Source organism: Gekko japonicus, unplaced genomic scaffold (assembly GCF_001447785.1).
Source record: "Gekko japonicus isolate JY-2015 unplaced genomic scaffold, Gekko_japonicus_V1.1 scaffold1705, whole genome shotgun sequence".
In the NCBI taxonomy this organism is placed as follows: domain Eukaryota; kingdom Metazoa; phylum Chordata; class Lepidosauria; order Squamata; family Gekkonidae; genus Gekko; species Gekko japonicus.
Genome location: NW_015161450.1, coordinates 281,749 through 299,592, shown reverse-complemented (window position 1 = coordinate 299,592; position 17,844 = coordinate 281,749). Strand labels below are relative to the sequence as shown.

The 17,844-nt window shown below is 44.4% G+C and overlaps 2 protein-coding genes across 4 annotated transcripts in view; one reads left to right on the top strand and one right to left on the bottom strand.

The window, feature by feature from the left end:
• Positions 1-17,844, top strand: part of WDFY2 (WD repeat and FYVE domain containing 2) — an 80,131-nt gene that overhangs the window by 18,943 nt on the left and 43,344 nt on the right. The window contains exon 1 of one of the 3 annotated variants that reach the window (XM_015429058.1): positions 9,373-9,404. The exons of the other annotated variants lie outside the window; for them this stretch is intronic. The gene's annotated coding sequence lies outside the window, so the exon portion shown is untranslated. Of the gene's footprint in view, positions 1-9,372; positions 9,405-17,844 lie in introns of those variants that run through there. 3 annotated transcript variants of the gene reach the window in all.
• Positions 6,181-6,619, bottom strand: LOC107125625 (protein S100-A6-like). Its single transcript, XM_015429060.1, has 2 exons — positions 6,388-6,619; positions 6,181-6,252 (listed from the first exon to the last, which is right to left on the bottom strand). Exons 1-2 carry the CDS (start codon positions 6,586-6,588, stop codon positions 6,181-6,183), a joined length of 273 nt encoding a protein of 90 aa, XP_015284546.1. The 5' UTR covers positions 6,589-6,619.

The following is a 17,844-nucleotide window of genomic DNA, read 5'->3' as shown; positions in this document are numbered from 1 at the left end:
GGGAGAATAACACAAACACAATAATAATGTGACTTTCCTGTAAGCCTTTGTCCATGTGCTTGATTGTTGGGCTGATGAGAGGAAAATAGTGCTATGGTTTGCACAGAGATTCAGATGGAAGACTTGCCCATTGGTGCCCATCCGCAGATGTGTGGCTCTCAGTTTTTCATACTGAGCCAGTATTTCCAGGGGAGAAAAAACTAGATTTGTAATTCTGCTCTCTGCTTAAAGGTCCGTAACTGGTTTTCTTCAGAAATAAAGCGCTCTGACATAGATCTGTATGGGTGTGGAAGAGGCAGACTTGGCCTGCTGACCCAGGTCACATTCCTACCACTGTCTGGAAGCATTGCCTTATCATTTTCTGCTTTTTTTAAAAAAAAATGGCAAATTGTTTTCTGTTAAACATGAGTTGTCAGGCAGCGTGAAAAATTGCCACACAGTGTCATCTGTTTCCTGAATGCTTAGCGCTGCAGAAAAATGGAAATGTTACCCAGTGGAAGGCTAACACTTTGAGGAATCCGAGTAAGTTAACTGAATAGAAAGGGAGAGATGGTCTTATAGGTAAAAATTTCAGTCCGTTCATTCTCTCTCTCTCTCTCTCTCTCTCTCTCTCTCTCTCTCTCTCTCTCTCTCTCTCTCTCTCTCTCTCTCTCTCTCTCTGTCTCTGTCTCTCCCTCCAGAGGAAATAGCTTTGCTTCTCCTCCGCTTCAACTGATGCGTTCTGTCTCTCTCTGTCTCTCTCTGTCTCTCTCTGTCTCTCTCTGTCTCTCTCTGTCTCTCTCTGTCTCTCTCTGTCTCTCTCTGTCTCTCTCTGTCTCTCTCTGTCTCTCTGTCTCTCTCTCTCGCACACGCACTGCTACAGTGCAGATGTAAATGGGCAGAAGCTCCAACACAGTATTGATTATATCGCATCGCAGCAGTTGGAGCAAGTGAATGAGAAACTCTGTACAGTTCTATTGTGTCAGTGGCTGAAAGCTATCTGTACTGCATCCCCTCCCCCCCCTTTTTGTTTAACTTAATTGTCCCTTCAGGCTTGTGTCTGTGCCCTGAAATTTCTTCCTCAACATCTGTCATGGAAATTCTCTTTTTTTGTAAGAACAGATGCTACCTCCCTATCATAATGCACTGATGCTAGCAGGGAATAGCAGACAGCACAGAGGAAGGGAAGTATCAGTGGTGCAGAAAGAAGAAGAGAAGAAGAGATTGGATTTATACCCCGCCCTTCACTACCCAAAGGTGTCTTAGAGCGGCTTACAAACTCCTTTCCCTTCCCCTCCCCACAACAGACACCCTGAGAGGTAGGTGGGGCTGAGAGAGCTCTGACAGAAACTGCTCTTTTTCAAGAACAGCTCTTATCAGAGCTACGGCTTGCCCAAGGTCATCCAGCCAGGTGCAAGTGGAGGAGTGGGGAATCAACCTGGTTCTCCCAGATTAGAGTCCGCGCACTCAACCACTACACCAAACTAGCTCTCAACCACTACACCAAACAAGAAGGGAGTGCGGAACAGGTCTCCCTTGCCTCTGTGCTGCTACAAGTTCCATTCATTCATCCATAGTCCCTTCGGTATCCTGGCCCTTAAAGCAGGCAGTGTTCATGTGTTAACTTGTGTCTGTGATCAGGAAATCAAGGTTTTTGGTTGTGTGATATTTTCGGCCTGCTGGATTCCAGCCCTAGACGAGGCATGGAGTTCTTGGGTAATCTCTGAAGTGTTATGATCTGTTGAGTTTCAGTTTGTTACTGGGTGGTAGGGTTTGTAAGGATGAACCTGCAGAAATTCACCATGGGCCTTCCCCTGATTCCTTTGGCATGTTCCATAGTACTTGAGGGGCATGCACGGGCCCGCATGGGGCAACCCATGGCCATCAATGCCATTTTAGAATTTAACAATGTAAAAAATGGTGCAAAACCCCTAATCCTGATGCGCCCCACAGTGTGGCAACACCTTGTAACCTCGTTATCCCCCAGTGCCTTTTAAAGTGCTGAAATAATCACCGGAGGGGGGGGGCTGTTTTGGCACTTGAAAATGTGTGAAGGGACAAGATGTATGGTGTGGCCCAATCAGGATCAGATCCCTATGGAAATTTCTGCCAAATTCTCAACTAAAATGGCATCAGCAGCCACAGATTGTCCCGTGCCCACCCATAACATGTAGTTTGGCTTTAAGGGACTGATCATGGCTGGAAAGAGATCTCGTGGTTGCTGCGGATTAACCTGGACCTCATACATTGCCCTTATTTGTTAGGGGCATTAAGCTTTCAGGTTTCATCTAGTATGTATACACTGTGGGAAAGCCTAGAAAACCTGAGGCATCAGAATCTAGTTGATCTGACATGAACTTGCTTAGCGTTCTGGTGTGAGCTTAAAAACAGGAAGGACTTGTTTTGTAGTCTTTCCCACCGAAGTGGCACGTGCTGCTCTCTTTTGCGTCATCTGCCAAACGCCAGCTTTTATACAGGGAATAGAAAGAAAGAGTCTGGATCTATTTTATGAATGGCCGTGAGCGCTTCTGATGAAATGACCCAAAACTGTGCATGACGCACGGCACAGTGGTTCCCATAAAATTGAGCAATTTGTGAGGGGTAGGGTTAAATGTGAAGGGCAATGATGAAGAATTAAATGAAGAAAAGGAATCGCAAAGGGATAAGGGGGGGGGAGGTAAACGGAGAAAGAAATGGATACTGGTGTTGAGCAGAAAAGGGAAGAAAGGAAAAAGCCCAGCTCCAGGCTGACTACTAGTCACTTTGTCCTGTGAGAAAGGAAGGATCTCTTTCCAAAGGCTCAAATTGGACTAACTATGACATTTGGTCTGTTGCTTAGTGATGCTTGAAAAGTCATGTTTGTGGTGGAAATACTCCTGTCACTACAACTTAGCTACATGATAGACTGACTGGATGTGGTCATGGGCTATGCTTTCTCCCCTCTATCTGCCCTAAACAGACAGGCTGTGGCAACAGCTCCTTGGCTTAGGAAATGGTGTCAGATAGTGGTACAGCCACATTATGACAGGAGTTTCTGTTTTGGACAGGATGCTTGCAGTTGGGGCAAGGGTCTACCTTTGTCCATGTGCTTGATTGTTGGACCGATGAGAGGAAAATAGTGCTTTCTTCCTTCAAGTAGATACCAGTTCTTTTTCTGAATAGCTAGGAAGAAACTGAGGTAAAATATCTTTTATCAGTGTGACGTTTGAATATCTTGGGACGCGTATGTTCATGTTGCACCTAGAAATAATTTCTGTACTGTACTGGTAAAGCTGGAGCCATTTTGACTGTGAGGGAGGTATCAATTCAAGCATTAAAACATTGCATCTGAAGCTAGCCTGGAGAAATCTGTGGAGACTGCTCAGCAGCCATTCATTGTAGTTCTTTTCTTTTGATTTGCCCGTCTGACTGTGCTGTCAAAACAGATACATACTTCCACTGAATGAACCAAAAAGGCATAGTTATTGCCCAGACTTAATAGGGGGAATGCAGGACTTAAGTGGGGGAGTAGAGTCTGGTTTATTTATACAGTGCAGTGGTGCGATTAGCATGTCTGGCTAGGACTTGGAAGACCTAGCTTCAGATCACCATTAAACTGTGAGGGGTGACCTCTCAGCCTCACTTGAGTTGTTAGGATAAAATGAAGGAGGGGAAGAACCATGAATGCTACTCTGGGCTCCTTGGAGGAGGGGAGGGAAAATATGATAGATGGATAGGTGTATATATTTATATCCCATCATTCTTCCATCACAGAACTTGGGGCAGGCACCAGTCAGCCCCTGGCCTCCTTACAGAAAAGGTGTTGTATCTTGGGCCCTATCTTAAAGTGTGTGAAATAAATGTGTGTGTAAAAGCTTGCACAATTTTATTATGATTTCTTAGTTTGATGGGGGAGGTTAATGATTATACCTAGTTGTGCTGAATAATATGGCACGTTTTGTTATGCTAAATATTCTGGGACAATCCTAAATAGTGAACAAGTAACTTCAAAGTATTCAGGATTACCCAGCGGGTGTCTAGCCGTGATTTATTTTTTACTTACAGGCCATCACTGGTGAATAAAACATTAGGCCTTGCTGTGTGCTGTTTTTATTAAAACAGTAGAAAAGGCTTGGTGAACTGTGTCCAAGGGATTGTAGGGAAGTGTGGTATTGATTAAATTTATCCTGATATTGCATGAAAGTCACAACAGAAGAATCCAATCTACACATTATTGGAAAATCTACATATGGGGAGCAATGCTCCCTCTAAGCTGTGGAGCCTTGTGAGCAAAAATCCTACTTTGTGAGCCACTGGCATTAAAGTTGTGAGTGAACGATTTGGCTGCTGCATAAATTAGTTTGCTCTGGAGCCATCCTTCCTGAGCTAAGACAAAAATGTGTGAGCTGGAGGCTAAAAAACTGTGAGCTAGCTCACACTAACTCATCTTAGAGGGAATACTGATGGGGAGAACAGGGAAGAAGCCAGAGTGGAGTTGTTTAAAAAGGCAGAGTTTGTGCAGTTCACACGCTTTATATTTGTGGAGGTCAGTTCTGTTTAGCGGTGGCTCAAGTGGTTAAGACGCTGAACTGCAGGCTGTGGAAGGTCGGTAGTTCAGCAGTTCGAGCCCCGGGTGCCGCATGATGGAGTGAGCTCCCATCTCTAGTTCCAGCTCCTGCCAACCTAGCAGTTCGAAAGCAAGAAATTGCAAGTAGATAAATAGGTGCCACTTCGGTGGGAAGGTAACAGCGTTCCGTGCGCCATGGTGTTTAGTCATGCCGGCCACATGACCACGGAAACGTCTTCGGACAGCACTGGCTCTTCGGCTTTGAAACAGAGATGAGCACCGCAACCCTAGAGTCGGATTCGACTGGCTTTCGAGCAAGGGAACCTTTACCTTTACTAGGTACACTCTGTCAGGTAGGATTACATTTTTGGTTTTGAGGTTATCTAGCTTGTGAAGTTACTTATTTTGCCTTAGCTATATATGCAATCATAGAATATGTAGGGCATTCTCTACAGTAGATTAGTAACACACTGCTTCTTGAAGAACTGAATTACCAGCACCCTTTGGTTTATGTCAAAGAGTTTGGGTATTTGGAAAACCAGAATTTTGGTTTGAGGGCAGTTGAACGTGTTGCCGTAGTAGATAAGGTAAAAATGACATTAATGTTCAACTAAATCTCATAAAATGGTTTTTGTAACTTTAGAGGAATCTCATATGTACTGTATTCAAGCATATAGATAATACAAACATGTAAAAAACTTGTGATGCAGTGTCATAATTTCCCCCTGAAGTTTTTAAAGAACTTCAGATTGTTTTAACAATAAGGAGAAATTGTGCCCCTTCATTTCAGTATGGGGCACACAGAGGTACATTAAAAAAAAAAGACTACTGTTTTCATATGCTACATTATATTTTTTTAAAAGAGAGGGAAACAGGTAAGGCAAAATGGAAGCGGTTGTAGCATCAGTAACTCCTTTGTGCTCCAAGCTTATCAATTGCTTGTGCCAGTTCTTGGAAAGAAGGAAGAGAAGAGAAGAGGATACAGCAATGAAAACAAGATCCCCCTGTGAAAAATGCAAGTCAGCCTTTCCTGTTCCCATGAAATGTGTTTTTATTTTTAAAACACAACTCGGTGTTCTGGGACATTGAGAGACCTAGTAAGAACAACGGAGAGCTTTTAACAAAAAGAAGGAATCTAACATGCAAAGAGATTTCATACACACTGGCTTACATTATCAATTCAAAGAAAGGTCCATTGCTCGGCCTTTTCCCTAGTACTGCTAATGAACTGTACTTGCACAGTCTTTCCCGCTGCAGTCTTTCAATGGCAGCACTGCTAACTGTTGCTTTCCCATGTTCTCCTTATCCCATTTATTTGTAAGAGTTAATTAGTCAAGTTTTTATTTACCAAACATGACTGAAGCATAAGCGTAATTGTCGTGAACTCTTGTGGCACCATCTTCAGGAGGAAGAGTGGTTTGAAAGTTGGAAATGGCCTCACAGAGCCCCGCTTCTTCCCAGGCCTCACCTGTGCTTCCACCGGGCCATAACTTCTGGCCCTCCTGGCTTCTGTCCCTTTTTTTTTTAACATTACAAAAATCAATTTTTATTAGACACAAAACTGCTTACAGAGGCACTCCCCACTGCCCTGCTTACAGAGGCACTTCCGGTTCATCAAGGCCATGCTGTCTTGATCTAGCTGGGCTCGTCTACAATTAACCCTTCAATGCTTCATTGTAAATCATTGCCAAGGCACCAAGGAAGGTCACATATTCCTGGAAGTTCACCTCCTGGTCTTTGTTGTTGAGATCATCCATCAGTCCTTTAATCTTGGTATCATTCAAGTGTGATCAACTCCTTCTGGATCAGTTCCTTCAACTCCTTCCTGTTCAGGCGAAGGTCACATATTCCTGGAAGTTCACCTCCTGGTCTTTGTTGCGATCGAGATCATCTATCAGTCCTTTAATCTCGGTATCATTCAAGTGTGATCCCATGGTCAAGTCCTTCTGGATCAGTTCCTTCAACTCCTTCCTGTTCAGGCTGTTCTTGTCACCTTCTTTGCAAGAATACTTGTGAAAAACAGCAACCAGGAGGGCAATAGCTTGGTCCAGGGGGCACGCCATCTCGACAGTTTAAGTTGGAAGTTGATCAAGAAAGCGAGCGGGCGAAACAGATGTTGAAGAAGGCAGAGAAGTTGGCTTCTGTCCTTGATGGTACCTGTGTGGACTTCCTGCAAGACTTTTCTGACAATTACCTGGCCTTTCTCAGCTCTCACCACTGGGAAAAAAGCAGGCAGGTTTCTTCTCTGCCCCCCAATTTGAAGTTGCCACTGCATAGCTTAATTCACTGCAATTCATATTTTCATTGGGCATCTGTGAATAGCGTGCAGTTCTCATTCAGTGTTATGTGTGGGTGAATTTTCTTGTTCTGCCTTGCAGTGACCCACCAGTAACAATCGCAGTCGTGGGTTGTTAGGCCAACACAGATGGCATCAAATTGCGCCCAGATACTAGGTGATTTTGATCAGAATTTCTCCCCACTGCCCTGCAAATTATAAGATCTGTGCAGTTTATATTTGAAATCGTAGGTGTTGTCTATTCTAATATTGGTTGTGTATCATGCAGGCTGTAGGTGCATGTCCTGGTTGGTGGTTAGAGTGTTGCTTATAATGGGCTTAATTATGCTTAACTCGACACAGGGTCGTGGCTAGAGCATTTGTCTCAACAACAAGAGACGGTTTAGTTTGATGGTTGGCCTTTTGGCAGCTTTTCAAAGAGCCACTTTGTGGTAGGAGGATGGTAATCCAAGAAGTCTTTACATTGTCTTCTGATGTAGATGGATAGAAACATGGGTAGTTGCTGAATCTCCTCTGCAGTGTGTGGGTATGTGGGATGTAGCCTGCTCAGCTTGGTGTTCAGGCTCTCTCCTCTTCCATTTTATCCTCCCAACCACCCTGCAGTTAAATGTAGCAAATCTTTAATTTGGTGTAGGGGTTAGGAGCGGGGGACTCTAATCTGGGAGAACTGGGTTTGATTCCCCACTCCTCCACATGCAGCTGCTGATGTGACCTTGGGTCAGTTACAGTTTTTTCCGGAGCTGTTCTCTCAAGGGCAGTTCTCTCAGAGCTCTTTTCAGCCCCACCGACCTCACAGGGTGTCTGTCGTGGGGAGGGGAAAGGAAAGGAGATTGTAAGCCACTCTTAGACTCCTTTGGGGAATGAAGGGTGGGGTATAAATCCAATCTCTTCTTCTACTATATTTTGGAATTTGAGGTAAAAAGTGAACTGGGCTATCAAGTTGCGCCTGATTCATGGCGACCCCATGAAGTTCCAGCTCATTGGGTTTTCAAGGCAAGAAACTGACAAGAGGTAGTTTCCCACAGCTTTCTTCTTCATAGCAACCACAGTCTTCCTTGGTGGTCTCCATGGTCAACCCTGCTTAACGTCCGGGTTCTGACAAGATTATAGGTTCGGCTGGGCTGCTACAGAATTTAAGGTAGGACCTGCTTAAGGGTTCTGGTTACTGCAAAACTGTTCATTCTTCTCTGGAATAATGAGTTTAAAAATGGTGCTCTCATACTGAAGCTATATTCTTATTTTGCTTCCGCTGCTGGAGTTGATTCACACAGCCTGTTTCTCATCCTGGCATCTCTTAGAACTCATTTGCAAAGAGAGACAAAAAGTGTTAGATCGTGCTAACAAAGATCCGGAGAGTGATTTCAGCAAAGTGATTCAGCTTTATTGAAGTAACGAACAAGCACTCAAACGCATTCATAACCAGAAAAGTTTAACATTGGGGGCCAGGCTCCTTTTAAACATTCCCGGCCTAACATAGCCACGCCTATTTACAATAAACAACCAATAAGGTTGTGCGGATAACGTCCAATGAGAGTCTTTCCCTCGCAGGGAACTGTAACAGTTCTGATTGGTCGCTGTTGCAAAGCGACCAATAGGAATGTAGTTCTGTGGAGCCTTCGTCCGGCTCAAGCTTAACATTGAAGGTGAATGAGGTGATTCATGCAAGCTATTCCAATACATTACAAAAACTAGAGTTGGTAGCAGTTCCTAGGGAAGTGGGAACACTGCTGTTGTGGAAACTGTTACTGATCCTGTCCATGACTGCCTGGTTCATGTTAGCTCAGCTACGCTAATGGAGCTGCTTTTGTGGGCGAAGGATGTGTTGCATCAAATTTATTTACTTACAGCCTGCCTTTCTCTCTGAGACTCAAGGTGGATTTGCATGGTGTAAAACAATACAGTCAAATAGCATGGGAGATCCACAAATGCAATAGGATTACAAAAGTAGAAGCAATGCAAAACAAGAGTATCAGACATGATGCCAGGCATCACTTTTTTGCAACATTACGAAAGTAGTAAACCATATCGTAAGCAATATAATAATACGATAAACAGTGGCACAGACTACAGCTCTCTTTCCTTTACCAAAGTGCCTTCCTGAACCAGTCCATTAAACTGTAGCTGTGTTCCCTTTATAAAAATGCCCTCTTGAACAATTCTCTGGTACTCTGTTGGCAGGATGAAAAGTACTTGGCCATCTGTGGTTTACAAGTTACATTTGAGCATGCAAAGTACTGCCTACGAATAGCATGACATTGAGAATGAGGTGTAGATTTTGGCTGCGGAAATGCAAAATGCTAGGTAAATACAGTCCCTGAGCCACATCTCTTTCACATGCGAAATGCACATCTTTGTAACTTGGGGAAGAACAATCCTGAATCTATGGTCTCTGCATACTTTTCTGCAGGAGCTGTGGAGGCAGTCTTTTGCTGTGGAACTTGCTTTTGCTAGCACTAGGCAGATCCAGCTGTGTAATTCTGATGTTTTTCAGTGAGCGCCAAAACCCTTAGTGTGCGAGGAAGCAAACTCTGCAGTGGAGAACTTCCTCTCCCGTGACCACAGAGAAATGTGAGCAGAGCAAAGGTATGTGATCCAAGCCAGTTGGGTTCAGACTGAGTAACTCGGCACAGGAGTGTGTTGTAAATCTCAAGTATAAGAGCAGGGTCCCCTTGCCTTACAGTACTGCATCATTTTCTGGACATCTCAGCTGATCCCTAAAGTCACTCTCCTTTTCAAGAAGAAGGCTTCGAGCAGGAGTGTTAAACTCATTTGTTATGAGGGCTGGATCTGACATAAATGTCTCTTTGTCGGGCCGGGCCAAGTGTGTCATAAAACATAATGCCAGGTACTGGAAATAGAAACTGTATAAAGGACAGCAGCTGGTAAGGTCTGTGGGCCATGTGTGCCGTGAAACGTCATGCCAAGTACCGGAGATGAAAACTGTATAAAGGATAGCAGCTGATAAGCTCTGAGGTGGTATATCCTCACCTAAGCGGACTGGAGAGCCAGGAGTGCAGCACTGAGCAGATGCTCCCACGATGCTTGACTGCTGCAGATGAGGTTGTTCTGCCATGCTGAAGCCACAATGGATTGGCTCCCCCCACTCCCCCCTGCACTCCCTCCCTTGCATCAGTTGCTCACAGGCCACATAAGAGTCCTGGATGGGCCGAATCCGGCCCCCGGGCATTATGTTTGACACCCCTGGCTTAGAGCTTTCCTGGATGATGGAGATATAAAGGGAATTCTTTGACGTTCAAACATTGGGAAACTGTGCCTCTGCCTAATAATGCATTTTCCTGGAACTTATTTTTCAGGCCTTGTGTTGTCTTGTTTGTTGTCTTTGCATTGAATCGAGTGGAAATTGCTTTGTTTTAAATCTGGGCTGAGGAAAGAAGCAAGAATCCAGTACCTAGTGGAGCTTAGTTCTCAGTGGCGCTCCACTGAACCAGAACTAATATGAAGTACTCTTGCATCAGTTCATTAGCTACAACAAGCAGTCGTAACCCCTCTAGCTTGAAGCACTTGCCTTAGTATACCTCTTGCTGTCTTCTCTTACGTATTGTTAGTAGTGCTGCAACAGCATGGCGTGGTTTCAGCATACAGTGGGATAAACCAATCTGTTCATTTGCATTGAATCGAGTGGAAATTGCTTTGTTTTAAATCTGGGCTGAGGAAAGAAGCAAGAATCCAGTACCTAGTGGAGCTTAGTTCTTAGTGGCGCTCCACTGAACCAGAACTGACATGAAGTACTCTTGCATCAGTTCATTAGCTACAACAAGCAGTCGTAACCCCTCTAGCTTGAAGCACTTGCCTTAGTATACCTCTTGCTGTCTTCTCTTACGAGTTAGTAGTGCTGCAACAGCATGGGGTGGTTTCAGCATACCGTGGGATAAACCAATCTGTTCGCTGTTCAGATCATTAAGACTCCTTGGTGTCTGTGGGGGATTTTTAGGATTGTGTACATGATGGCTCGTCCTTGGACATGGTAGTTGCATGTGATAGGGGAAGCATGTTGAGCACACATATTCTCGCCTAGAACTGTCTTTGTGTCAGAACTTTGTTACTGTATGAAATGCGTACCCTGAGTGGTATGCTTTGCTTTGCGCTCAGTCTTTGAGAAAATAGGGAAGAGAATGTGCTGAGAGCTGCTGCAGGAATCGAGACAGCCGTCCATGCTGTGGAAGTTACAAGAACAAAAGCGATTTAACTATAGCTCTCCTTTGGTAAAGCATTCAGTATGAGAGAAGCGTAGCACTCTTTACCCTCATGCCATGTTTACCCAAACTGAATTGTATCGTATTGTATTTTAATCTGTTGTGCGCCACCTTGAGCCTGCCTCTGCAGGAAAGGTGGGTTATAAATAGAAAATAATAAATAACCTGGACAAAATAGGATTGTCTCTTTAAAGAGGATATCAGGGCAGCCCCTGTGAACCATCCTCTGCTGTGTTAAGGTAACCATTTCTAGGAGGAGCTGGTAAGGCAGGTTTTTCAGCTGGACTGTCTAAGCCTCTTGGACGTTTTCTTGAGCTAAGGACCCACTACTCCCACGTGAGCCTTCGGGGGCCCTGCTTTGGGTGCCCCTGCCATCTGAGAACCAGACTGAGACCCAGTTTGGTGTAGTGGTTAGGAGCACGCACTCTAATCTGGGAGAACAGGTTTTGAGTCCCCACGCCTCCATATGCAGCTGCTGGTGTGACCTTGGGTCAGTCACAAGTTCTTTCAGAGCTGTTCTCTCATGAGCAGTTCTTGAAAGAGCTCTCTCAACCCCACCTACCTCACAGGGTGTCCGTTGTGGGGAGGGGAGGGCAAAGGAGATTGTAAACCGCTCTGAGACTCCTTCGAGTCGTGAAGGGCGAGGTATAAATCCAATCTCCTCCTCCTCCTCCTCTTCCTCCTCTTCTTGTTCTTCTTGTTTTGCTTCTGCTTCTTTTTCTTCTTCTGATGGATGGCACTGGCAACCTGAGAAAGGGCCTTCACAGTCAGGGCGACGAAATTATGGCATTCCCTCCTCAGGGACAGTCATCTGTCCCCCCTTATCATTGTCTTCCGTCAAAAGGTGGAGACTTTCAAGTTTTGTCCATCATTCCCTCTCTGATTCCTCAGTGACCCTCTTTCCTGTCCGCATCTCTGTTTTAATTGGTTTTATTAGTTTTGTCTATATCCATAGGTGCTTTTAACACGTCTAACCATTTTTATTGTTAACTGCCTTTGGACCCTAAGTTGGGTGGAAAGACGGCCTAAAAGCGTGTTACATAAATATAAATCAAGCTTGCAAGGAGTGTAGACGGCTAGTTGGCCATTGCGCTCACAGCAGGAGAAGCAAAATGTGGCTAGCTTGTCCCAGCAGGTGAACTCTTGAAGTGCAGAAAGTGTGAAATTTAGGAGGCCAGTCAGCCTTTTCCAGCCCTGGCTTTCCATTAAGTCCATGCGTGCAAATTGGGGTGCTGAAAAAGGAAGCCGAATTAGAGCACAGAAATAATTTCCCTGCTTAACTTGGTTTTCGTAATGGGCTTCTTTCCCCCCGTTGCACAAGGACATGGCCCCATTTCATTTTTTTAAAAATTAATCAATTCAGCCATATTTGTATGTATGACTAAATCAAATTACAGAAGTTACATATGCAGTTGAGTATAATAATAAAAAGGAGCTGCGGTGGCTCAAGTGGTTAAGACACTGAACTGCAGGCTGTGGAAGGTCAGTAGTTCAGCAGTTCAAGACCCGGGTTGCCGCATGACGGAGTGAGCTCCCGTCTCTAGTTCCAGCTCCTGCCAACCTAGCAGTTCGAAACCAAGAAATTGCAAGTATATAAATAGGTACCACTTCGGTGGGAAGGTAATAGCGTTCCGTGCGCCTTGGTCTTTAGTCATGCCGGCCACATGACCACGGAAACGTCTTAGGACAGCGCTGGCTCTTCGGCTTTGAAACGGAGATGGGCACTGCAACCCTAGAGTCGGATTCGACTGGTTTTCGAGCAAGGGAACCTTTATCTTTACCTATAATAATGAATCAGGTAATATCAAGACTATTTGATGATATTCAATAGATTAGTGAGATAAACTAACGATTTAAGAAATTAAGAACCCAGTTCAATTCTCAACATCACAGTTGCCCAAATTTAGTTTCTATATTAGTGATTGCATTTGTATCTGCCTTGTCCACCAAGGAATTCGGAATAGCCCCCATGAGACTTTTGCACCTTTTTCTGTCACGGCCTTTGTGTTGGAATCCCTCAGACCAAGTCAGTTCTGCAATGCAGGACAAAAAGCTCAGCTGGATTGACTGTTGTTGACGTCTGCCCCGGGTAAGAAGGAAAGCAACCAGATGATTGTTCTGGTTTGCAGTTTCTTGCAGTAACTGTTTTCCTGCCAATATCTGTCAGTGTCTTTTATTGTGAAATGTGGGGTTCCTTTCCAGCTGTAAACTTCAGGAGTTGAAGAAGCTCTGGTTGTCAGGCTTGTGGCTTAGGAAGTACAAATCGCCGGAGAGTACAGCACTGGTCCTCTAAACTAATGAAGTAAAGATTTGTAGTTGATTAAGTATTAGGGAAATAAGCAGTCCCATTAAGGATGTGTTGGGCGGGTGGGTCTGTTCAGCTGGGTGGAGGCTTAAACAAAGACGAAAAGATTCAAAGGCAGTCTTGGCTTGAAATCCTTTGTACATCTCGATACCTTTCAGAACTCATATACTGCAAGCACTCCCTGAAAGCTCTTCTCTGAAACTTTCCACATTCTCTTTGTGTGTATATCTGTATTAGATGTTGCACATGTACACACTTACTCTGAATAGCAGTGCCAGGAGGTAGAAGAAGAAGAAGAAGAGGAGGGGGGGAGGTTAGTGCCAGGAGGTAGAAGAAGAAGAAGAAGGGAAGGGGAGGAGGAGGTGGTGGTTGTGGAGGTGGTGGTGGAGGAGGAGGTAGTGGAGGAGGGGGTGGTGGTGGTGGTGATTGGATGGAGCGGCTTACAATCTCCTTCCCCTCCCCACAACAGATACCCTGTGAGGTAGGTGGGGCTGAGAGAGCTCTTTTGAGGACTGCTCATTCAAGGACAGCTCTGACAGAACTATGGCTTTTCCAAGTTCATCCAGCAGCTGCAGGTGGAGGAGCGGGGAATCCAACCTGGTTCTCTCAGATTAGAGTCCGCACACTTAACCACTACACCAAACTGTAGGCCTTTATGCCATGTTGCCGGACCTCCAGAGGAACTGGTTGGCCACTGTGTAAGACAAGATAATGGAGTAGATGAATGTGTGATCCAGCAGGCCTCTTTTTATGGACTTTCTCTAGCTGGAATGAATTTGGGAGCCGCCTTTCCAACTCAGTTGTCTCCTAACGTCTCTCTGATCAGCGATGCTGGGGAAAGTTAGGTCCAAAGTGCTGGATAGCTGCTGCAGGCCCATATCTAAGTATGAGTCTGTGTGAAGTAGAGGCTGGGGAGCAGGGAGGTCACTAAAGGCACTAAAGAGGAGCTAACCTCCCCGCTGTTCTGACTCCTGTTGTTACAGGTGGGTCCACTTCAAAGATGTGGGTCCCCTGCTTTAGTCTTTGATCTCTCCGTAACACGGAATCCTCTCATTCCCTCATCCCACTCTTTGAGCAAAACTCAAAGTCTTTGTATGTCTCTAGTGTATCCCAGTGTTACATCCCATCTCCACATGATTGGAGGTAGATGAAGGGACTGAGAAGAACCTATTGCAGAAGCGTAGACAGCCTTTGACAGATTTGAGTCAGCATCTCATGTGTTGTCGAAGCTAGGCAAGTGAAATTTGCGAGAACCTTTGGCTTTGTATATAAATACGTACACATTTTAAATCTGGGAAGGCGCACGCTGTGCCACCAGAGAGGGGCATGTTCACATACCGTTCTGGAAGGAGTCAGTCAAATGTGGAAAGAAGTGTGTGACAGTTTCTGCAGGAAGTGTGAGGTGGCTTGCTGGTCTTGGTTTGTTTTTATTTGATAGGTTGAAGAACTTAAATGGATGGTGCTTTTTGCTAGGGATGCAATCAGGGTTTGCCAGTCTCTAGAAGAAGAAGAAGAAGAAGAAGAAGAAGAAGAAGAAGAAGAAGAAGAAGAAGAAGAAGAAGAAGAAGAAGAAGAAGAAGAAGAAGAAGAAGAAGAAGAAGAAGAAGAAGAAGAAGAAGAAGAAGAAGAAGAAGAAGAAGAAGAAGAAGAAGAAGAAGAAGAAGAAGAGGAGGAGGTTGGATTTATACCCCGCCCTTCACTACCCACAGGTGTCTCAGAGCGGCTTACAAACTCCTTTCCCTTCCCCTCCCCACAACAGACACCCTGTGAGGTAGGTGGGGCTGAGAGAGCTCTTGACAGAAACTGCTCTTTTTCAGGAACAGCTCTTATCAGAACTACAGCTTGCCCAAAGTCATCCAGCCAGGTGCAAGTGGAGGAGTGGGGAATCAAACCCGGTTCTCCCAGATTAGAGTCCGCGCACTTAACCACGACACCAAACTGGCTCCCTCTAAAGTGATGTTGCTCATCATCAGTAGTAATTGTCGGGGTATTATCCAGTAGGTGCCTGTAATAGTTGACACAGTGATGCAAATTATGGTAACTGCCTAGTGGGTGAGCAAAACAAAAAATCAACAAATGCTCCAGCTTGGGAATGTTTCTGTCTGTTGTTTTTAAAAAATGTGATATTCCTGCATCCGGCGGTGCTACCTGTGGGTGAGGCACCGAGGCCCATCATGACAGCTTAGGAACAATCATGCATTTTGCAGGAAGTTTGGGAAGACCTTGGAAATTGATTTTAAAAAACAAAAACCTCTGGGTTAGCTCTAAAGGTGCTCTTCATTGAGTGGAAGGCGTGAGAAGATTCTGTTTTGTCCTCAGAGTTCTGTTCACGATCCAGCCCTTCTCTGTCCCTCTCTCAAGTTTTATGTTTGAGATGCTGTAACCTGGCTCCATTGGTGGGGTGTGTGTGTGCACATGCCTTCATAGAGCATTGCTAATTACCATGGCTTAAGAGTTGTTTGGATTAAAGATATGTTTTTTCCACTGCTAATTTCCTTTTATTTCTCTATATCTTCCCCAGCTGGTCATCGGACCTGATCACGTACCAGCAATTTTGACCCCTCAAACTCTCTTCGTTCCATTGCTCTTCATATTAATATATTAGCAATTTTTAATTGTTGTGGACATGTTTTGTGTTGCATCAAGCTCCCCTGCCAGAAACAGCTTCAAATTGGACCCTGTCATTCAATAACTATAATTATTGGCACAGTTTCAGTATAAGTACACACAGAGGTGCAATGGATTGCTTTACACAGGGTAGTAAAAAGTTGTTAGTTGCAGATTTAGGATCATGGGCCAGACACAACCCTGAGGCTAGAAGTCTCTTAAAAGAAGCACATAATGCAGCTAAATGAAATCAGCTCAAATGTATAACTATGTCTGGCACAACATATGGTCCTTGAGCTGTACACAGCATATCAAACATGTACTGAAACATGAAGGGCTAATGCCTTCTTGTATAAAGTATTAGCCTGAGCTAATATTAGCCTGAGCTAGGGTATCTTAATACTCAATGTATCCAGAACGCTTCCTTCTGTTCCTAATTGCTTTTTCCCTAGTATTAGAACTTCTAGGAGAGGCAATTGGCTTCCCTTCCTCCTAGTCATAATCTTCTGTGTGCACACATTTTACATTTGTATAGTTCTTTGAGTATCATTTATGGCAGGGTTGCACGGTACAAAATCGGATAAATGATTGGGACCGTGTTTTATACTGCTGTATATAGCTTATTGTAAGTAGTATCCTATTACATAATTTCTGTACTGCTTAATGTATCATTGCTAATGCTTGTGCTATGCTTCGGTTCCCTCTGGTGGTTCCGGACTTCTTAAAATCCTAATGCATTGGTTATTGGATGTCCCATTTTGTTGATTATGCTGACTCACTCAGAAGGATACGTTTAACAAATCAGGAACAAATTAACATTAGTGATGCAGACATGTATATTAGTGTGCATAACAAAGTCTGAGTCCAGTGGCACCTTTAAGACCACAAAAGTTTTACTCCGGATATAAGCTTTCCTGTGCACACACACGTCTTCAAGAAGTGTGTGTGCACATGGAAGCTTACACCCAGAATAAAACTTTGTTGGTCTTGTGCCACTGGAGTCAAACTTCGTTCTGCTGTTTCAGACCAGCATGGCTACCCACCTGAATTAGTGTGCACAGTAAGACGAGAGGTTTTCCTTACCTGTGGTGTGAGAAAATACTTGGATGTGGATGTGGTAAGGCTTTGTCTAAATCCATTTAGGAATAAGAGAAGCTGTGTTCTGCCATCATTCACAACTAACTTTGGTGACTGACATGAACATGGGTTATTGCCATGTCTATGTACTTCTGTCAGGTGTGGAGAATGACTGAGGGCTTTCTGGTTTCATCAAAGAAGTCCTTAATTTATGGAGCAATCCAGATGTGCTTATCTGGGCTGATTGGCATCCCCCTACCCACCCATACCACCAATTGGGATTCTAAATCAAACATCAGTCCCTGTTTACAATTCCAGTTTGCTGTGAGGAAACCACCCCCCTTTTTTATCTAGAGAAATCCCGAATGCAGTTGTCTGAATACAGCTGGAACTTCTGAAGCTCTAGCTTGGATATTTCCTAGAGCTACTTGTGCATAGTAACGCCATTTTTTTTTAACTCTTGTCTTTGTTTTTTTGCCTATGCCTCAGGAGCAGTGTGGCAGCAGACGTCATACTAATAACTTCTCTTGTCTTAACACTGTAATTTCTCCAGTTGTACCACCACCCCCTTTTCTTTTTCCTGCACCTCAACTTGGGAATGTTTATCCACTAAGCAACTTTAAAGTCCCTTCCTCATCTTATTTCAAGGTTCCAGGTCTGTTCTACTATATTAGCTGCCACCATGTCAAGAAACTCCAATCTCACAGGTCTGGACTTAGACTTGCAAAAGGTCGTTGAACTACACTCAAGCCTGGGGGTAGTTTTGGGCTGATAGGTCCCATTGCCCCTTTCGTTCAAGTCTGTCTAAACCCCTTTGGTT

Excerpts from the sequence above, each read along its gene's own strand:
- LOC107125625 (XM_015429060.1), bottom strand. The coding sequence starts at position 6,588 with ATGGCGTGCCCCCTGGACCAAGCTATTGCCCTCCTGGTTGCTGTTTTT. Across the intron at positions 6,253-6,387 it reads ATCGCAACAAAGACCAGGAG|GTGAACTTCCAGGAATATGT; the intron begins GTGAACTTCCAG and ends AAAGACCAGGAG.